The 16,187-nt window shown below is 34.3% G+C and overlaps 2 protein-coding genes across 2 annotated transcripts; both read left to right on the plus strand.

The window, feature by feature from the left end:
- Positions 1-57: 57 nt before the first annotated feature.
- On the plus strand, positions 58-1,989 carry LOC146157680 (double-headed protease inhibitor, submandibular gland-like). Its single transcript, XM_083388407.1, has 4 exons — positions 58-175; positions 868-935; positions 1,323-1,447; positions 1,718-1,989. The coding sequence occupies exons 1-4, from the start codon at positions 112-114 to the stop codon at positions 1,782-1,784; spliced, it is 324 nt and encodes a 107-aa protein (XP_083244533.1). The 5' UTR covers positions 58-111; the 3' UTR covers positions 1,785-1,989.
- Positions 1,990-5,056: 3,067 nt separating this feature from the next.
- LOC146157681 (uncharacterized) lies at positions 5,057-15,277 on the plus strand. The gene is made up of 12 exons (XM_083388329.1): positions 5,057-5,235; positions 7,385-7,513; positions 9,424-9,558; positions 10,369-10,530; positions 10,964-11,110; positions 11,468-11,584; positions 12,056-12,175; positions 12,758-12,889; positions 13,537-13,674; positions 13,898-14,038; positions 14,514-14,655; positions 15,085-15,277. Exons 1-11 carry the CDS (start codon positions 5,085-5,087, stop codon positions 14,651-14,653), a joined length of 1,512 nt encoding a protein of 503 aa, XP_083244455.1. The 5' UTR covers positions 5,057-5,084; the 3' UTR covers positions 14,654-14,655; positions 15,085-15,277.
- The last annotated feature ends 910 nt before the right edge of the window (positions 15,278-16,187 follow it).

A 16,187-nucleotide genomic window follows, 5' to 3' on the forward strand; every position in this document is an offset into this window, starting at 1 on the left:
CGATATTATACAATAATAATGTGTGTTTATAAAATTATTTTTTGTTGCCGCAGATTTTTCGCAAGATATAAAAGTAAAATTTTTTGTTTAATTTACCGAAGTGACGACAAAATGAACTGGTACATCGTGATTGCTTCTATGTTTGTGGTTGGTGTCATTGGAAACTACACCTCAGGTTTATTAAAGTTTCACAAATTTATCTGTTTAAAAAATACATTTTGATTTTTAAACTTGTAATATTTTTTCTGTTAGGCACCGAACTACGACCCGCCTTTTTAAATCTTTCGTCCCGCGTCATATCTCCCTAACTATCCTAATAAACGGATAATAATCTGTTAATCAAATTGTTTGGCGAATGCAAATCTAAGCCAATCTTGGTGGAATTAACTAAACCACTTCATAAAGCCCAGTATGAATTTAATAAACATTTCTCTCATCTCTTCTTCATTTTATAAAAACGTCAAATAAGCAAAATGTAAATTCTAGATCCGGTTCGCATTTCTGGTGATATTCAAGTTGGACAAAACACTCTAAGTTAAATAACGCTCGTAAGCCGGATGACTCTGTCGCGTCACAGCTTATCGCATAGCGACGTCTAGAATTATTAATTTTAATCTACGTTTTTTCAATTTTTTACTTCTCAGTATATAAGCTGGCCAACGCACTCTCGTTTTAATTATTAACCCTGATGAGGTCAGCTGGTATCTGCTGCCGAAACGTCGGTTTATACTTGGTTTACACCAGAAGAGCGATTTCTATCTATTGAAATGTTGCCTGGTGGAGCAACTCGATTTTTAACGCCCGTAAATGTAAAGTTTTTTACAGTTTTATCAACAAATGTTACATTTTACGGTGTTTTCGTTGCAGATGAAACAACTTATTGCACGAACCACCCGGATGTTGTGGAAGAATTCGGACTCGACATTGGCAATACAGTGAGTATTACGTCATAATAAGACCGTTTGAAGAAAAACAAAACAGTAGAAATTAACATTGTTTTAAACAATGAAGCAATCAATCCTGCAGTAATTAACTTGTTAGAACAAATGCGTTTTATACAAACATCCATAAGAACTTAATAAACGATTTTGTTCGTTTAACTAAGGCGGGGAAATCTTCATTTTGTGTTCAATCAGTTTTTGTCTATCAACCTATTTCGTCAACATTTTAAAACTACAAACATTTTTATATTTAATCTGTGGCCAGCACTAAATATGTTTGCTTGTAAAGGTTGTCAATACGTTGGAGAACGAATATTAGTTTATCATTATTTAATATTTTAAATTTCATGTTTGACATTGTTTTCCGTTATATTTGTTCAGGCTGCGAACTGCACTTGCAGGGACCTGGACGGCATCTGCACTCGCGAGTTCAACCCTGTGTGCGGCAGTGATGGTGGATTGTACTCCACATTCTGTGTGCTCTGCGGTCACGTGGGAGACCTCGAGTAAGCAAGTTTGAATTGTGTTTTTTAATGTTTTTTTTATTTCCTCAATTTGTTTCCCATGCTAATGACTTTTAACTAACCCTAAAATGTTTCACTAATTAAACAAAGTAAAGTAAATAAAATAAATGTCGGCCGATTTTATTGTTATTTATTTATTCAAAAATCAAATAAACCACTTAAACCAGACGTTTTGCGAAAATATTTCTGAATAAAACTACCTCCTCGTATATTTTCACATTTTAACTTTAGATTTTTATGTTTTTGTTGCAGTGAAGGGGCAACCCCTGTCACATTCGTGGGATTACCCGTCAACGGAAATTGCTCCAGCTACAACTAGCGGATAAATAACAATAAATATATAACCGCAAGGTGGCGGTATATCGCTGTCAAGTTCAACTTTAATCTAAGATTTTTTAACGTTTTTACACTTTATTACTTTAAGTATTGTCACAGCCAATCATTTGTAAATTGTGATATAGTACAATTGATTAATGACTCGTATGTTTATAAAATATAATTCTGCAATAAAAAATAGTGGACGTTTCAAGGAAAGGTTTAAATACAAACAAAAGAAGTTTTCGAAGGTAAGGTTGTCTGACTAGTTCTTAAGTTAAGTGAGCCTTTACAACTGACACGCGTATGACATAAACAAAGTGTCCATTATGACGCCGTAAAAGTTATTGTTTGTTGACAATGGGCGTGGGGTTTGAAAGTAAACAGCTTGCGAGGTTTTGGGCGGGAGAAATCAAAGCAAGGTCAAAGTTTCAAAACATAAAATATACAAGTTCTTGTTCATTATTACCCTGGAATCCTTTGATTATAGTTAATCTTAAAACTTATTGACTAAAAGTAAAAGTTATTTAAAAAAGTATATAATTAGTCAAAAATCTTGAAGCTAATTTCCCTTTGTTGTCAAGGTTGCGCAAAAGTCGTGTTGCGACATTCCTCGCGTGCCCTATTGTTACGTCACAGTTTGTAAACAAGCTGCCGACGACTGGGCAGGTCCGGATTAGAGAATCGTTTTAGATGAATCCTGTTTAGGTTGGGGGCGTTATGAGCTCATAATGAGGGGCGTTAAACTATTTTGGCACCTTCGAATTTCCGGGTTTACATTAAAGCAACAATTGGCTGTTGTGACGTCATAGATGGAGTTTTAAAGCAAAACATGTGGTTCGAAGTTAGGTAGAGACTTTGGTTGCTATAATATTAAAGTGTTTTACGGTGAATAAAAAGCGTTTTTAAACGACCTGTTATAACTTTGTTTAGAAATAAATAACAAATCGTTGAACCGTTTGATGTAATGTTTATTTTCGGATGTTTTTTCTGCTCGTCGCATTAGAAATGATATATTCACAATTTTAGGATAAATCATACGATTATGGAAATTTTGTACAAAACGAACAACTTACATTAACAGCGTAAGGTTCTTTTGGGATATTCTCCTCAGTTAGAAGTTATTTTGTAGCAGAAACACATCAAGAAGTTGACATATCACGTAAACGTTTAATCAGGAATTAAAAATGATGTTTCCAATAAAATTCTATTTTTTTACAAATACCAGACAGGATATTTAACTAAATGTCACCTAAATACCGATTGGCAATTTTTAACTAGTTTCTGATAAACCGGTGGCATTTGCATGTTATGCATTGTGACGTAACAACAAACATCACGCGATAAACTGACGTTTTGATGAACTTTGAGTAACCAAGGTACTGTAGCTAAAACGGTGTTTTTATATTTTAAACTAAATATCGGTACCATTTTGTTATGAAACTTAAGACTAGGATTAAATTTCTAAGACCAAGATACAATTATTAGCATTAAACTTTTATAATGTTATTTAAAAAAAAAGTTTTTTTTTTTGCCCTAAACAATAATATTGATTTTCATAATTCATTTGTAACGCCGATTTCATAATTCATTGTAACGCCAAAAAATTTTTGAGTTAAAAATTGCAGCACCAAGTTCATTGTTGCGAGTCATACGTCATTGTTTAACATTGTTTGTAATTCGATTCGTTTATGTTACGTCACAAAGTGTTTATTTTTCAACTGGGTCAAACATAATTCCACTTGAAACCAGTGGATGAGATTTATGGAAATGATTTTGTTCATTAACCAAAGCATCATCTCTAAATGCAAAGAAAGGGAAATCTAGCGTCGTTTTCTTTTTAAAACAAGCGTTTTGACTAAGAATAGGGAACTTGCAAATTAGCTAATTTAGAACCGTGATTATCGCTTTTCTTTGGTTTTTAGAACCGTAATTTGTATTTTAGTATTTTTAAGCAACAGAAGTTATTTACATACTTATTGTCATAAACACAAGTTTTTGTATTTTAGTATTTTTAAGCAACAGAAGTTATTTACATACTTATTGTCATAAACACAAGTTTTTGTATTTTAGTATTTTTAAGCAACAGAAGTTATTTACATACTTATTGTCATAAACACAAGTTTTTGTATTTTAGTACTTTTAAGCAACAGAAGTTATTTACATACTTATTGTCATAAACACAAGTGTTATTAAACTTTATGTTTTCTTTGTTTCAGGAGTTTATTTGATAGGTAACTCAATTTTTATCACTCTCCAAAACTTTATTAAACTATCGGAAACAGACCCCTTTTACTTTTCTTTCTTTTTAGTTAAATACAATATTTTTTGGTTTATGCGATAAGCAAAAGAAACATGATTTTCGGCGCAAATTCTTGTTAATTGTTTTTTTCAGTCTCGTTATAATTTGGAAACTTGGAATTATGTTAAAATAAAAGCAAGATTTTTAGTTTCACAACTAATTTAATCAATTATAGAATTTTTTCCGAAAATATATTTTCCCCTCACCCCTGAAGTGGGACTTTCCCGGGGTGAAGTCGTGAAATTGCGAGATCGTTAAAAAGTGCGTCGTTTCCACGAAGCGGAATGCGACAAAACTATCGCGACATTTCACGGCGCCTCGGCATGTTTGTGACGTCACTGAAGAACGCGAAAAAGGCGTCGCTAGTAAAAAGTGGCGCGCTTTGCTTTGTCACGTCATAATGCTTCTCGGGGATGTTGAAAGTGTTTCTCGAATATTCAGGTTTTAAATAAGTCTGCTTTAGTTTTTTTTCATAATTTGTTTAAGATTTTATGATCGTTGTAACCAACTTTACAATATAAAAGTTGTTTAATATTAGGTTTCGGCAATGCAAGTATTTTAAATATGCTTTGTAGGGAATTGAACCTTTAATGCTTAAGTTTAGCGACTCTTTGTTGTATTTCGGAGGTAATTTGTTGATTTAGGTATTTTAAGCATGGTTGTTGCAATTTGAAATTATCTAACACATGAGTAAAACAGGAATTTCAATTCCCAAAAGTTTGCCAAAAATTCGACTTTAATTTTTCGTGCGCTTTAAAAATATTCGAAATCTCGTTTAAACCATTATGAGTCGATAATGCGCTTTGTTTAAACTGAATGCTCAAACAATGGTGTATTGTACTGCATGGGCTTATATATATTATTTTAGAAACTTATTGTTTTTTTACACAGCGTTTTATTCGAGAAGACAAATCCACCATCTTAAGTTTTCATCGAAATACTTTATCTGACCCGATATTTTATCGCAGTTCTTATCTCGTCACTTGGTAGACAAAGTGCATTATGACGCGACTATTGCTGGTATGTTGTCTATTGTTTGTGTTTGTTGGCGTAACAATGGCGCAATTTAACCTGAACTTGATGATCGACGAAATGCTGCTCAGAGATTACGTCATACTCACCTCCATTCTGAGGGGGACGCGACGTAACACAGGTAATTGTTATTTCGATTATTTTCTGATATTTCTAGGAATAATTTGAATAATTTTAAGCAAAGCTACATAACCGAGCATATATGAAACATTTTTATCTGAAACCCTTCTTTAAGTGCAGCAATGCTTGCTGGAACATGCAAACAACACCTTAACCTGCCTTTAGGCCAATACACGATATTTGAATCGAAAGCTGATACATTATTAAAATGCCACAAGCATAGCATTATGGTATTTACGTGAGATCGCCCCCTTATATCTACATTCTTTCCTCTTACGTAACATCGCCCTAAACTTAAACGCACTTATTTTTATTTTCCGGAAATAAAATATTTCGGGTATTAATATTTTAAGACTTGGCCTACTATATTAACCTATTATTTACAAGAAATTTATATGTGGTCGCTGTATATTTTAAAATATTTGGGAATAACAAACATCAGTAATTTCTTGGATGTTTTAGCGCATTGGCTGGAATTTTTACGCAAAATATAAACGTTGATTAAAACTAAAAACGAGTAAACTGTCAACTTTCATTTAATCATTTAAACTGAACACAAAGAACTTGTTTAAAGAAATATTTATCACACTAAGTCATAGTTTTTACATTACCTTGATTGGTTCGAGTAACAAATTTTCATAAAAAGCTACTTTGAGGAAAATAGTATTTTAGTAAGGCGTTGGTTTACAAAAACACTTTAGTTGTCAATCTTTTCGTCCAGAATAAATTGTCTGGACATAATTTACAAGCGATTTCGGCAAGGTAATCTAGTCAGTGAACTTTGACCTTATAAAATTGCGCAAGAGTGTCAAGGTCACACAAGGTCACGGTCAATTTTGTCACAACTTTTTCAAGTCAGAAAGATTAACCTTAAGTTTACAAGAATAAGAGAAAATAAAATAAGTATAGTAAGAATAATAAGCGGTCTGGCGTTGTAAATTAGCTGGGTTTGTTCAAAACATTCTCACAAAACTTGCAAAAATACATTGTGATTTATTTGTAATGCGACCACATAAAGGCACATTGTATTAGTATCCAAGAAATACCGAGTAATGTGAGTTTCTTGTTAACAACTAAAAACAAGGAAGTTTAAACATGGAATCAGTAAAAATGCCCGCTCTTAAATAGCTAGCGCCATATTTAAGGCGTTTTCGAATTATAGCTGATGCTCGAGTAACATTAAAACGCTTTGAGCAATTTGGAAGTCATCCAGCAGAACGATTTAGCAGCAGCACCTTCGGCTATTTGAAGGTCAAACATTTAACCTTGAGAGAGCGGTTATCGGCTTTTCGATGATCTGATATCAAAGCGCTAGGCTATAAAGTGGGGGATGCCCCTAACTTACTTTCAGCCATGTATCACGTTTCTTCAAAACTTCGCCCAAAAATAATCGCATCGAGATTGCTTGAAAGAGGCTCCTGAAGCGAGTAATCTCCTATTCCTGCCTCTGCCATGTAACTAGGTCGATATTATCACGGACTCGCATCGCTTATAACTTTCAAGCGATGTGACCCTAATGTACAAGAGCAGTGTTTGTCCAACTGTGGGCTGGACCACACCAGTGTGGTTTGAGTGATTCTCCAGTGTGTTGGGAAACTTGTTGTAATGCTAGAAGTGCGGCGTGGTTTATTATTCGTTCTCTAATGTGCAACAAGCCGACGAGTTTAAGAAGCACTGAGCTTGGATTAAACCTTATGAGGTGAATTTGCTGAGTCAGGCAGCTAACAACCAATGTATATTAACCTCGCGGTCAGGTGTTATAAAGCAGAACTTAAAAAACAGAACTTAAAAATAACTCAAAAAAGCATGAAAAACTCGCCTATACTTCCAAAACGACGCCTTTATTTCTAAAGTCCTCTTATATCTTTAAACCAGAAGTATATTTTTAACTTGCAAATTATTTCACCAGGATTAGAATCCTAATAGTGACGTTTTTATTTTATAACAGAAAAATTGATTTCACAAACATTTCACAAATCACACTGTTGTTGTGCGTGATTTCTTGATTAATCACAATAAACAAATCATGTGAAAGAATAACAATCCTCACAGAAAAATCACTTTTAACATATACGTAGTTTTTCCATATTTAATATAACTAAACTACTAAACTAACCCTAAACTTGATTCTTACAATTTACTTTCTTTAGGGGTGAGAGTCCCCCCGACAAGATGCAGTCCTTCTTGCGCAACAAACGCCGATTGTTACGTCACTCCCTCCAACCGTTACTTCTGCAGATGCAGGCCTAATTACGTCCAGAATGGAAGGTCGTGTCAAGGTAGGTTTAACTAACAACCGGGATCGAACCGGGGACCCGGGGAACTTGAACCAACTTGCGTGGTCATGTAGTTGTTTAGAACATTGTGGAAAATATTTTAAGCTTGTAGATTCATAAGAATGCACATAAAAAAAAAATGTTGTTGATTTGTTGAGTTGCATACTGCATGATATCAGACGTACTCAAAAAGTATAATATTTTAGTAATTTCAAAATTATCCGCGTATTCACGTATCATACTAACAAAAAAAGTCAGTTATTTCAAAATCCAAATTTTAAGCGGCACCCCGTCGTAAAACAAGATTACTTCCATTATATCATAACCACTCAATTTTAAAATTGCACGACCTAACCAAATTGGAAATATTGCAAATAATTCATAACTTTAAAAACAACAAATTACCAGAAACATTGGCAAATTTGATGGCCCCCCTAGAAAACTTACATTCCCATAATACAAGGCTGCGGGATAAACAAAACTATTTTCAAGTCGGCGCCTCCACCAACTCAGGAAGAAAAACCATAGGATTTTTAGGGCCAAAATATTGGGAGAATTTAGATATAAATATTAAACTATTACCATACAAGTGATTTGTTAAGGCAATTAAACTAATGTTGTTGAACTCTTACCACGAGGGAACGTAAACACAAAATCAAAACAAGCCCTAGGCAATTAAAAAGGTAAAATTGGCTAATCTGCGAAACAGGGGTAATAATGAAGTATTTTAGATAAGAAAAAAAACACGAGTTGATATTTTAGATACAAAATACAGCGTGCAATCAGTTCTGCATCAATGATTATGATAAGTCATAGCATTTATTTACGATGGGGGCGCCGGCTTAGAAGTAAACTGTCAATTAAGTTTCCAAATGTAACTCTAATTGTGTCTAATATAATGTATTTTGTTTTATATTTTCGGTTAATCATGTACTTACGAACAGTTCTTTTTGTAATATATCTTGTTTCGTTTACTTTTCTTTTTCCTTGTAAATATGCTTAGCCGTTCCCTGGGGTCTACGGACTCTTTTTTTTTTTTTTTTTTTTGAGGCCTATATACCGTTGTTCCAAAATAATTATAAATCTACTTATCTATCTATTCGCCGTGGGCTTGGCGGCGTACCAGTAAAGTGTTTAAATAGGTTTTCAAACTTAACGCTTATTGTGTTTAATATAATGTAGTTTGTTTTGTCATTTCTGTTCTGGATGTACTTACGAATAGTTCTTTTTGTAAAGTATCATGTTTCGTTTTCATTTTCATTTTCTTTTTTTTCTTGTAAAAATACTTAGCCATTCCCTGAAATCTACGGATGGTTTTTTAGTTTTTGCATATAGGCCTATATACTGTTGTGCCGAAACAGTTTCACATCTATTTAAATTATTTAACTATCTTTCCACAGTAGGCTCGCTGCGTAACAGTAAAATGTTTAATAAGTTTTCAAATGTAACGCTAATTGTGTTTAATATAATGTATTTGGTTTTGTATTTACGAATAGTCTTTTTGTTGTAGCCTATCTTAATTCGTATTGCTTTCTTTTATATGAAAAAATAATTGAATCGAATCACAGCCAGGGAGCAGCTGACTAGATAACTTAACAGTCTTTCGCCGCCCCCTGGGAACTACGGACGCTTCTTTATTATTTCAAATTTTGCATGCATGGTACCATTGTTCCGAAATAAATTTAAATCTATCTATCTATCTATTTCGAGATTTTGTCAATTTAATTATCTATCTGAAAATTGCAATCATGTAAAGCAGATGTTATATCGCTGTTTTTATTCAAAAAATTTAAAATCGACAAGAATTCTTTTTTGTCAATATTTTTTGACATACATAATTTTTTTTCAATTGACTATCAATAGAAACTTAAATTGTTGTTTAAACAGTTAAACCACCTAACCTTATGTCCCAGCTGCCATCCGCCCCTCCCCCAGGCCAGGGGGGTTCTGCTCCCAGTGTCACCCCCAAGCGACCTGTTTCCGTAGCAACCGGGGGCTCGTGTGCCGGTGCCAGGATGGATACCAAGGAAGCGGGTTTAATTGCGAAAGTAAGTGACCCTGTCGCTGCGGATCAAGCGGTGGTTTCGATTGAGATTTCGCAAGTTTAAAAAGATTTTTTTTTAATTTTGGGTTTTAATGCGGTTAATCCAATCAATATTTTGACAACTAAATCGCTACATTGGGTGACGATAATTCTAAGTCATAAATAAAAATTCAACATTTTATTTTATTAAACGTAAATTGATTCATTCGGTAAATGTAAAATACGATCTTTAATAAACGAAAAATCAGTTAAAAAATCGATTCATTAAAAGTAAACATTTAAGCTGGCTGCTAACCAAGTCAGGTTTTTGTGATTAGGCTCAAAATGTCAGGGAACTCGTATTTGTTAAAACGTGATAAAGTTTCTGTCTTTTCTGGAATTGTGAGAATCACGTGATCTGTAAATATGCTCCCGGTTGTAAATAAAACGTGACTAGGTAGGGGGAAGTGGTTTTAAGGGGAATGATGTTTTTTCTGGGGGTGCGTTAATTGGCACCTCCCTTTTAAATGTTTAACAATCTATACAAGCCCTTAGTTCATAAACTATGACCTTTGACCCCTTAATAATCACGAAGCTTAACAAATAACACAAAACAAACAGAAACAAAATATTTTCTTAGAACACACGGTTGCAGTGGTTCAACATGTTTTAACTTAAGTGATAAGTTTGAGTGACTTTAACCTGGACCAAAAGATGCGTAGAGAAATTTCAACACAACAAAACTGCTAATTCAAAGCTCGTAAAAATCATGGTTAATGAGCAAGTTTATCTCACAAAGAACCTTTAATAAAGCAAATAAATCTCTTTTGCGTAGAGGTCTCGACCCTAGCCCCCACTACAACCCCTGCCCCTTCCACGACCCCCGTGGACATGTGTGGGGGGGTTTGTGGCCCCAACGCCATCTGCCTGGCCATCCAGGGGTCATACAGCTGCGCATGCCAATTTGGATACACCGGGAATGGATTCACTTGTGAGAGTGAGTTGTTATTGCTTGATGCTGGTCTTATTTTGGCGTTGTGTTACGTGACTTTTTTGTGTTGTTTGTATTTGTTACTGAAATTTAGATTTATAATTTTACAAATAGTTTGTATTGTATATTTTTAAATTGGATTTTGGCAAGTGCGTTTCTATGGCAATGATATTTAAATATATGAAATTATATTTTTAATTTTCAGTCAATTAAAATTATTCGGCCACATTCTTGTATTGTTGCTTGGGTTATTTTTATTTTTATGTTATTTTTAATTATTATGAACAATTGTTTTTAACGAATGCGTTCAACTTTTTGAAAAAAAACATTATCACAATCATTAGATAAAGGTCTTTAAACTCTATTAAAGACATTGTTTCGTTCAAATTTCAGTCTCGTTGACAGAAATGTTACTTTTAAAACTGTTTTTTTTTCGCAGAAGTTTCGACGGCCACCGCCCCTGCCACGCCCACCAGCTCCTGCCCGACACCTTGCGGAAGTAACGCGTCCTGTCTGCCCGATGCCCTGAGCGCATTTCGGTGTGTGTGTAACTTCGGGTTCACAGGAGACGGGTTTTCTTGCAATGGTAAGATTTGATTACTTTCTAAACTTGTGTATTTTAAGGATTGTGCTTCTTGTAGATAATATAATCGAAATTGTTTTTAATTTTCTTGCTACATTATAATCAACTCCAGCAATAGGACCGTTATTATTATTACATGCAATAGTTGTTTGTTTGGGAAACAAGCACAACTAAGCAGTTGTAAACTAACTTTAAAACCTGAACTTTAGCCAAAAGTATTTTGATTCACGAAGTCTATTTGTAAATTTTGCATACTTTTCTTTTCTACCATCACACTTTTACTAAACGTATGATATAACTCATTTTTTCACCCCCATTCGCCCTCTATATTCACCCATATATTGACCGCGATTCGCGCAGCTGTGAGCCCCACTTGTAACCCCGGATGTGACGTGAATGCTGGGTGCGTACTGGAGCAGGGGAATCCCCAGTGTGAGTGCAACGAGGGATTCTACGGCACCGGATTAAGATGCATCGGTGAGAAAGAAAAATAATCTCTATTCACGATTTATCGCTTTAACCGGTTATTGAATTTACTTGGGTTTAACAACTTGGGAAATCAAGTGTTTTTATCGAACATTTTTTCATGCCCAGTTTATTTTGTTTTGATGAACTTTTGTAAAACTATTCTAACGTGTACCTTTTTTTTCAAAAAGCCGTGCAATCTCCTTAAAGTGTAAAATCGTAATGCAAAAGCTTTACTGGAAACATTTCAGGCTGGAGTATTTAATATTTATACAAATTTTAAAAGAAAAAAGTTTGTTTTTAATCAAATTGAAATTGTTTTTAATGGAACTTTTCAAAAGCGCTCCCACCTCAAAAAATGAAATAAAACGGACCCTAGCATTCCACAGTCAAGCAATAAGCGTACAGCTAAACATAAAGCTACGCTTAGCTTCGATTTGTTAACTTTTCTCTCTACTAATCTATTTGTGCATCTGTGTGTAGCTCGGTCCACGACCTGCCCTGCACCTTGCCACAGCAACGGAGTTTGTGTGAGAGCTGCTGACCTAACTTCTCAATGCATCTGCGACTTCGGGTTTCAAGGGGACGGACTTAACTGTGTCGGTAAGCTTACTGCAGAAGGTGCTGTGACCAAGTGGCAAAACTCACGACACAACACTTTTACAAAATTCGAGTATTATAATCGACTTAGTACTGGTAAAAAAACCTCGAAAGTTACATAACGCAAAAGTCAATATAAACGATTCTCGTGAAAAGCGTGGTTTCTGAACATCTATGCTACCAATAATAGTTTAAAGTCTGGAGATATATTTGTCGGCGAATTATGTTTTTACCAGAACAGCGGCGCCCAATCGCAGCGTAACATTCTTTTAACATTTCAGGTGTTACTTACGCCATTAAGATTCGGAATTTGAGACTTTACATTTGTAGATATTACTGCGTATTTCGTTTCATTATATGGTTCGCCTTAATAGTACGATATTCTAGAGTAGACAATTCACATCAACATTTAATCATTAGTTCAGCTTAATCATCTATCAGTTTTATTGGGCAACTTATTGTCCAATATTTACATTCCAAGCACCTCATAAAATGGTTTGATTTCCAATTCAGTCTAAAATTTGGAGTTTCGCAACATTACCTTTTACCGAATTGTGACGTTAACAATGACCCCTTTGTCCCCAGCGCGCGACGCGACCCCCACAACCCCCCTAGGGGTATGCAACAACCCCCCGTGTGGCCCCAATGCGTTCTGCACGAGTGAAAACACTTGTCAGTGCAACGATGGATTCATCGGCAACGGATTCAACTGCCTTGGTGAGTTAAACTCAAGTCAACCCGATGTGTTTTTACATGTAATGGTCAGAGGGAAGAGGGTTGAGAAACAACCATAGCACAAACGCATGTTCGATTCTAGACTGCTTGATCGCACAATACACTTATAAAACGTTTAAGTAGTTTGGGATCAATAAATTTGCACCCAAGGGTGAGGCGAAAATATAAAGGCTTTTAAAGCTGTCTATATTGTAAAAAATAGTTGCCGTAAAATTTCATATCTCAAGCTTTCTTCTGTAATTAAATTGTGTAATATTGTGGTTGTTGATTGCGCTGGGGAGTTTAATATTTATTCTCAACTTCCGTGTTCCACAGATAGGTTAGCTTGGGTTTTCTCACAGTGTTGATATTAGTTAGTGAGGTTCAACTTTTAATAATGCCAAGACATGACAACTTTAATTTCGTTTTTTGGGGCTTTGTGGCTTTTAATTAAAAGCTTAAGCAAGATTGCAATTACCCTATAACAACAACATCCATCACAATTCTTTCTGTGATTTAACTTTTGTGTTTTTGCCAGACTAAAATCACCTTTGCTTCTCAATATAAAATAAATAGCAATATATTCATGTTAAAATCGCTCTTAATAATATGTTTTTACAATATTTTTTGCACACACCATGTTGTTTTAGCTCTCAACCCTTCCACCGACTCCACTTCAAACTGCGCCCCCAAGTGTTCGGACGACAGAACTTGCGTTAAGTCGGATGAGCGGTACGTTTGCGCGTGCAAAAGCGGATACGAGGAAAGCAACGGTGTTTGCGTGCAAAGTAAGTTATTTTAAGAGAGTTACAATTTTTACGTTTTACCTTGTTTCGAGTTGAGTTAATTATTATTTAATCTAAAATAAATTTCAAGTTTGGCTTAAACATTAGATATTGCTTTTTCAACTCACTTTTGTTATTTACGAATATAAACTAAATTTAAGCCACCTTTATTGACCATATAAAAATAACCAGTTTTTATTTTAACGCAATATTTTCCATCCGCTAGTGGTCGCCACAACGACACCTGAATCTAGCGCCCCTTGTGGCGGAAAATGCCACAAATATGCGAGTTGTTTGAGGAATCGAAACGGTGATTCCCAGTGCGTCTGTAGACCCGGATGGAGCGGAGAGGGACAATACTGCTTTGGTACGGATTAACAAATCACCACAGAAAGAAATTTAGTGCATTGTCTAACGATAAGATATTCTCAACAGTCAGGTTAAAAACGTCAGAGAAATGGTTCATGAAATAAATTTTTAATTTTTCCACGGTCGAAAATATACTTAAAGAAATATTGCAAGCAGTCGCGCTATTTTCTTGTTTTAAGGTACCAATTACGCAAAACAAGCTGAAAGAAACGTACGCTACATTTTGTTAAAAGTATCTTGTGACGAGATTTAAGCAAGGAAAAGTTTTAATATTTTTTTTATTGGCTAAGTTGTCATTCATTGTTAACAAGCTCATTAGAATTACCCTCTTTTTCAACTCAGTTCCTAGTCTTGTTATTTTCTAAATCGTTTTTATGACGGAGAAGTACATTACCGACAAAAAATAAAAATAAACGCACAGAGTCCCAGAAAGTCAACAGATGTAATTATGCCCGCAACATCTTGTATTTCAGACGCCTACAGCTTCCAGTGCCTTCGTTCGTGGGGTACGAGGTGCCACAGCAGCGCTGTGTGTCGCTTGGTTGGCTTCAACTACAGATGTCGTTGTCCTGATACTGGGAGGATTGTTGCAGGTGGACAGGAATGCTTATAAGGGTGAGATGCTTAACCCTAAACCGTAAAATAATTAAGCTTTTGCTGCTAAATCATGATTACCTGGTTTAGAAGCCAACCACGCTATGATTTTAATGATGGGTATAGCTAAAAAAATGCAATGTCTAGCCATTTGCTAAAATACATTTTTCAAGTAAATGTTCTCACGCTTTAACAAAATACTTTTGTATTTTTTGTATGTTTCAATTATTCAAGCATTATGTAGGGCTCAATACATCTCTTTTTCGAAATCGATTTTTTATTAATTGTAAATGTTCTAATTGTTCGTCCGACAAATGTTTTTCATTAAGTATGCCAATTTAATGAACAATTCAGGTAATCTTCGTCAGGGCTATGAACTTGAAACTGCATTTTGCAAAAGCAGCAACAGTAGATTTATTTGTTTTATTTTGTTGTGAATTTTGTTTACAGAATCTAAAAAGCCCCAGAAGAAGGAACAGCATCAAGATAACAGAGTAGACATATTTGTACAGTTACGTCGTACCTTTCAATCTATTTTGATGTAAAAAAATTACGTGAAGTATTTGACTCGTTGTATTTATTTTATATCGTAAATGTCAGGATTTACTTTTTTTGCGAAATAATATTTGCTTGTTTGCACTGCACAGTTGAATAAACAAATAATATGTACCTAATTTGAAGTGATTTGTCGTTGTTTGATAATTTAGCATAAAGTTTACAATACGACAGACAAAATACAAGTTTCCCTTTAAATAATATTTTAGAACTGTGTCCTTGCGGATAAATGTGGTTTGCAGCTGCCGGAAATATTTACGGTAAAATTCCTGAACGAAAAATTGTTTGAATGGTTGCCACGGAGTTGAAGTTAAAAGTTTGTCAGTTTTAAACTAATTATTCGCTTAAATACAACTGCAGAATAAATTGTAGAAACTAAAACGTACAACTAGAGCACTCCGACAATATTGTTTGCGTTATATTTGGTCGTCTAGACCGAAAACATCTCACAAAATCGTAAAGTTGTGAAATGGCTTTCGGTTTTAACAGTTTTGTAAGTCAATTCTTTTTAAACTTCAAACTTTACCAAAACGCCAAAATAAGTTCAGTATTTGGTTTATAAAGCAAAGTAATTATAAGAAGAGTGAAAAAGGTAGATTTTGTTAACTAAAGTTCTTATTTTACATGACTATTTCCATTTATTTGTTATATGTGCAAGTTTAAAAACTATTCCATTTTTATAAAAATATCTTTCATCCTTTTATTATTAAGCTATATATATTTATTAACATAGTGTTGAGATTTCCACAGGATATTGTTGAAGAATAACTAATTTTAATTAGAATATTTACTTGAGCGAAAACAGAAAACATATCTTAAATTGAAAGTTCAAAAGTCTTGAGTGGAAGTAAAAATTATTTTGTAATTATCTTGATTGCTGTTTTATGCTTCAAACAAAATGCTAAGCGAAAATTTTTTGTTTATATTGTAATCTATTAATTTAAAATAATTTTTACTTCCACTCAAGACTTTTGAACTTTCAATTTAAGATATGTTTT

This window comes from Ascidiella aspersa, chromosome 4 (genome assembly GCF_963924565.1).
Source record: "Ascidiella aspersa chromosome 4, kaAscAspe10.2, whole genome shotgun sequence".
NCBI classification, from domain to species: Eukaryota; Metazoa; Chordata; class Ascidiacea; order Phlebobranchia; family Ascidiidae; genus Ascidiella; species Ascidiella aspersa.

Excerpts from the sequence above, each read along its gene's own strand:
- LOC146157681 (XM_083388329.1), top strand. The coding sequence starts at position 5,085 with ATGACGCGACTATTGCTGGTATGTTGTCTATTGTTTGTGTTTGTTGGC. Across the intron at positions 10,531-10,963 it reads GAATGGATTCACTTGTGAGA|AAGTTTCGACGGCCACCGCC; the intron begins GTGAGTTGTTAT and ends TTTTTTTCGCAG. Across the intron at positions 12,890-13,536 it reads CAACGGATTCAACTGCCTTG|CTCTCAACCCTTCCACCGAC; the intron begins GTGAGTTAAACT and ends ATGTTGTTTTAG.
- LOC146157680 (XM_083388407.1), top strand. The coding sequence starts at position 112 with ATGAACTGGTACATCGTGATTGCTTCTATGTTTGTGGTTGGTGTCATT. Across the intron at positions 176-867 it reads CATTGGAAACTACACCTCAG|ATGAAACAACTTATTGCACG; the intron begins GTTTATTAAAGT and ends TTTTCGTTGCAG. Across the intron at positions 1,448-1,717 it reads GGTCACGTGGGAGACCTCGA|TGAAGGGGCAACCCCTGTCA; the intron begins GTAAGCAAGTTT and ends TTTTTGTTGCAG.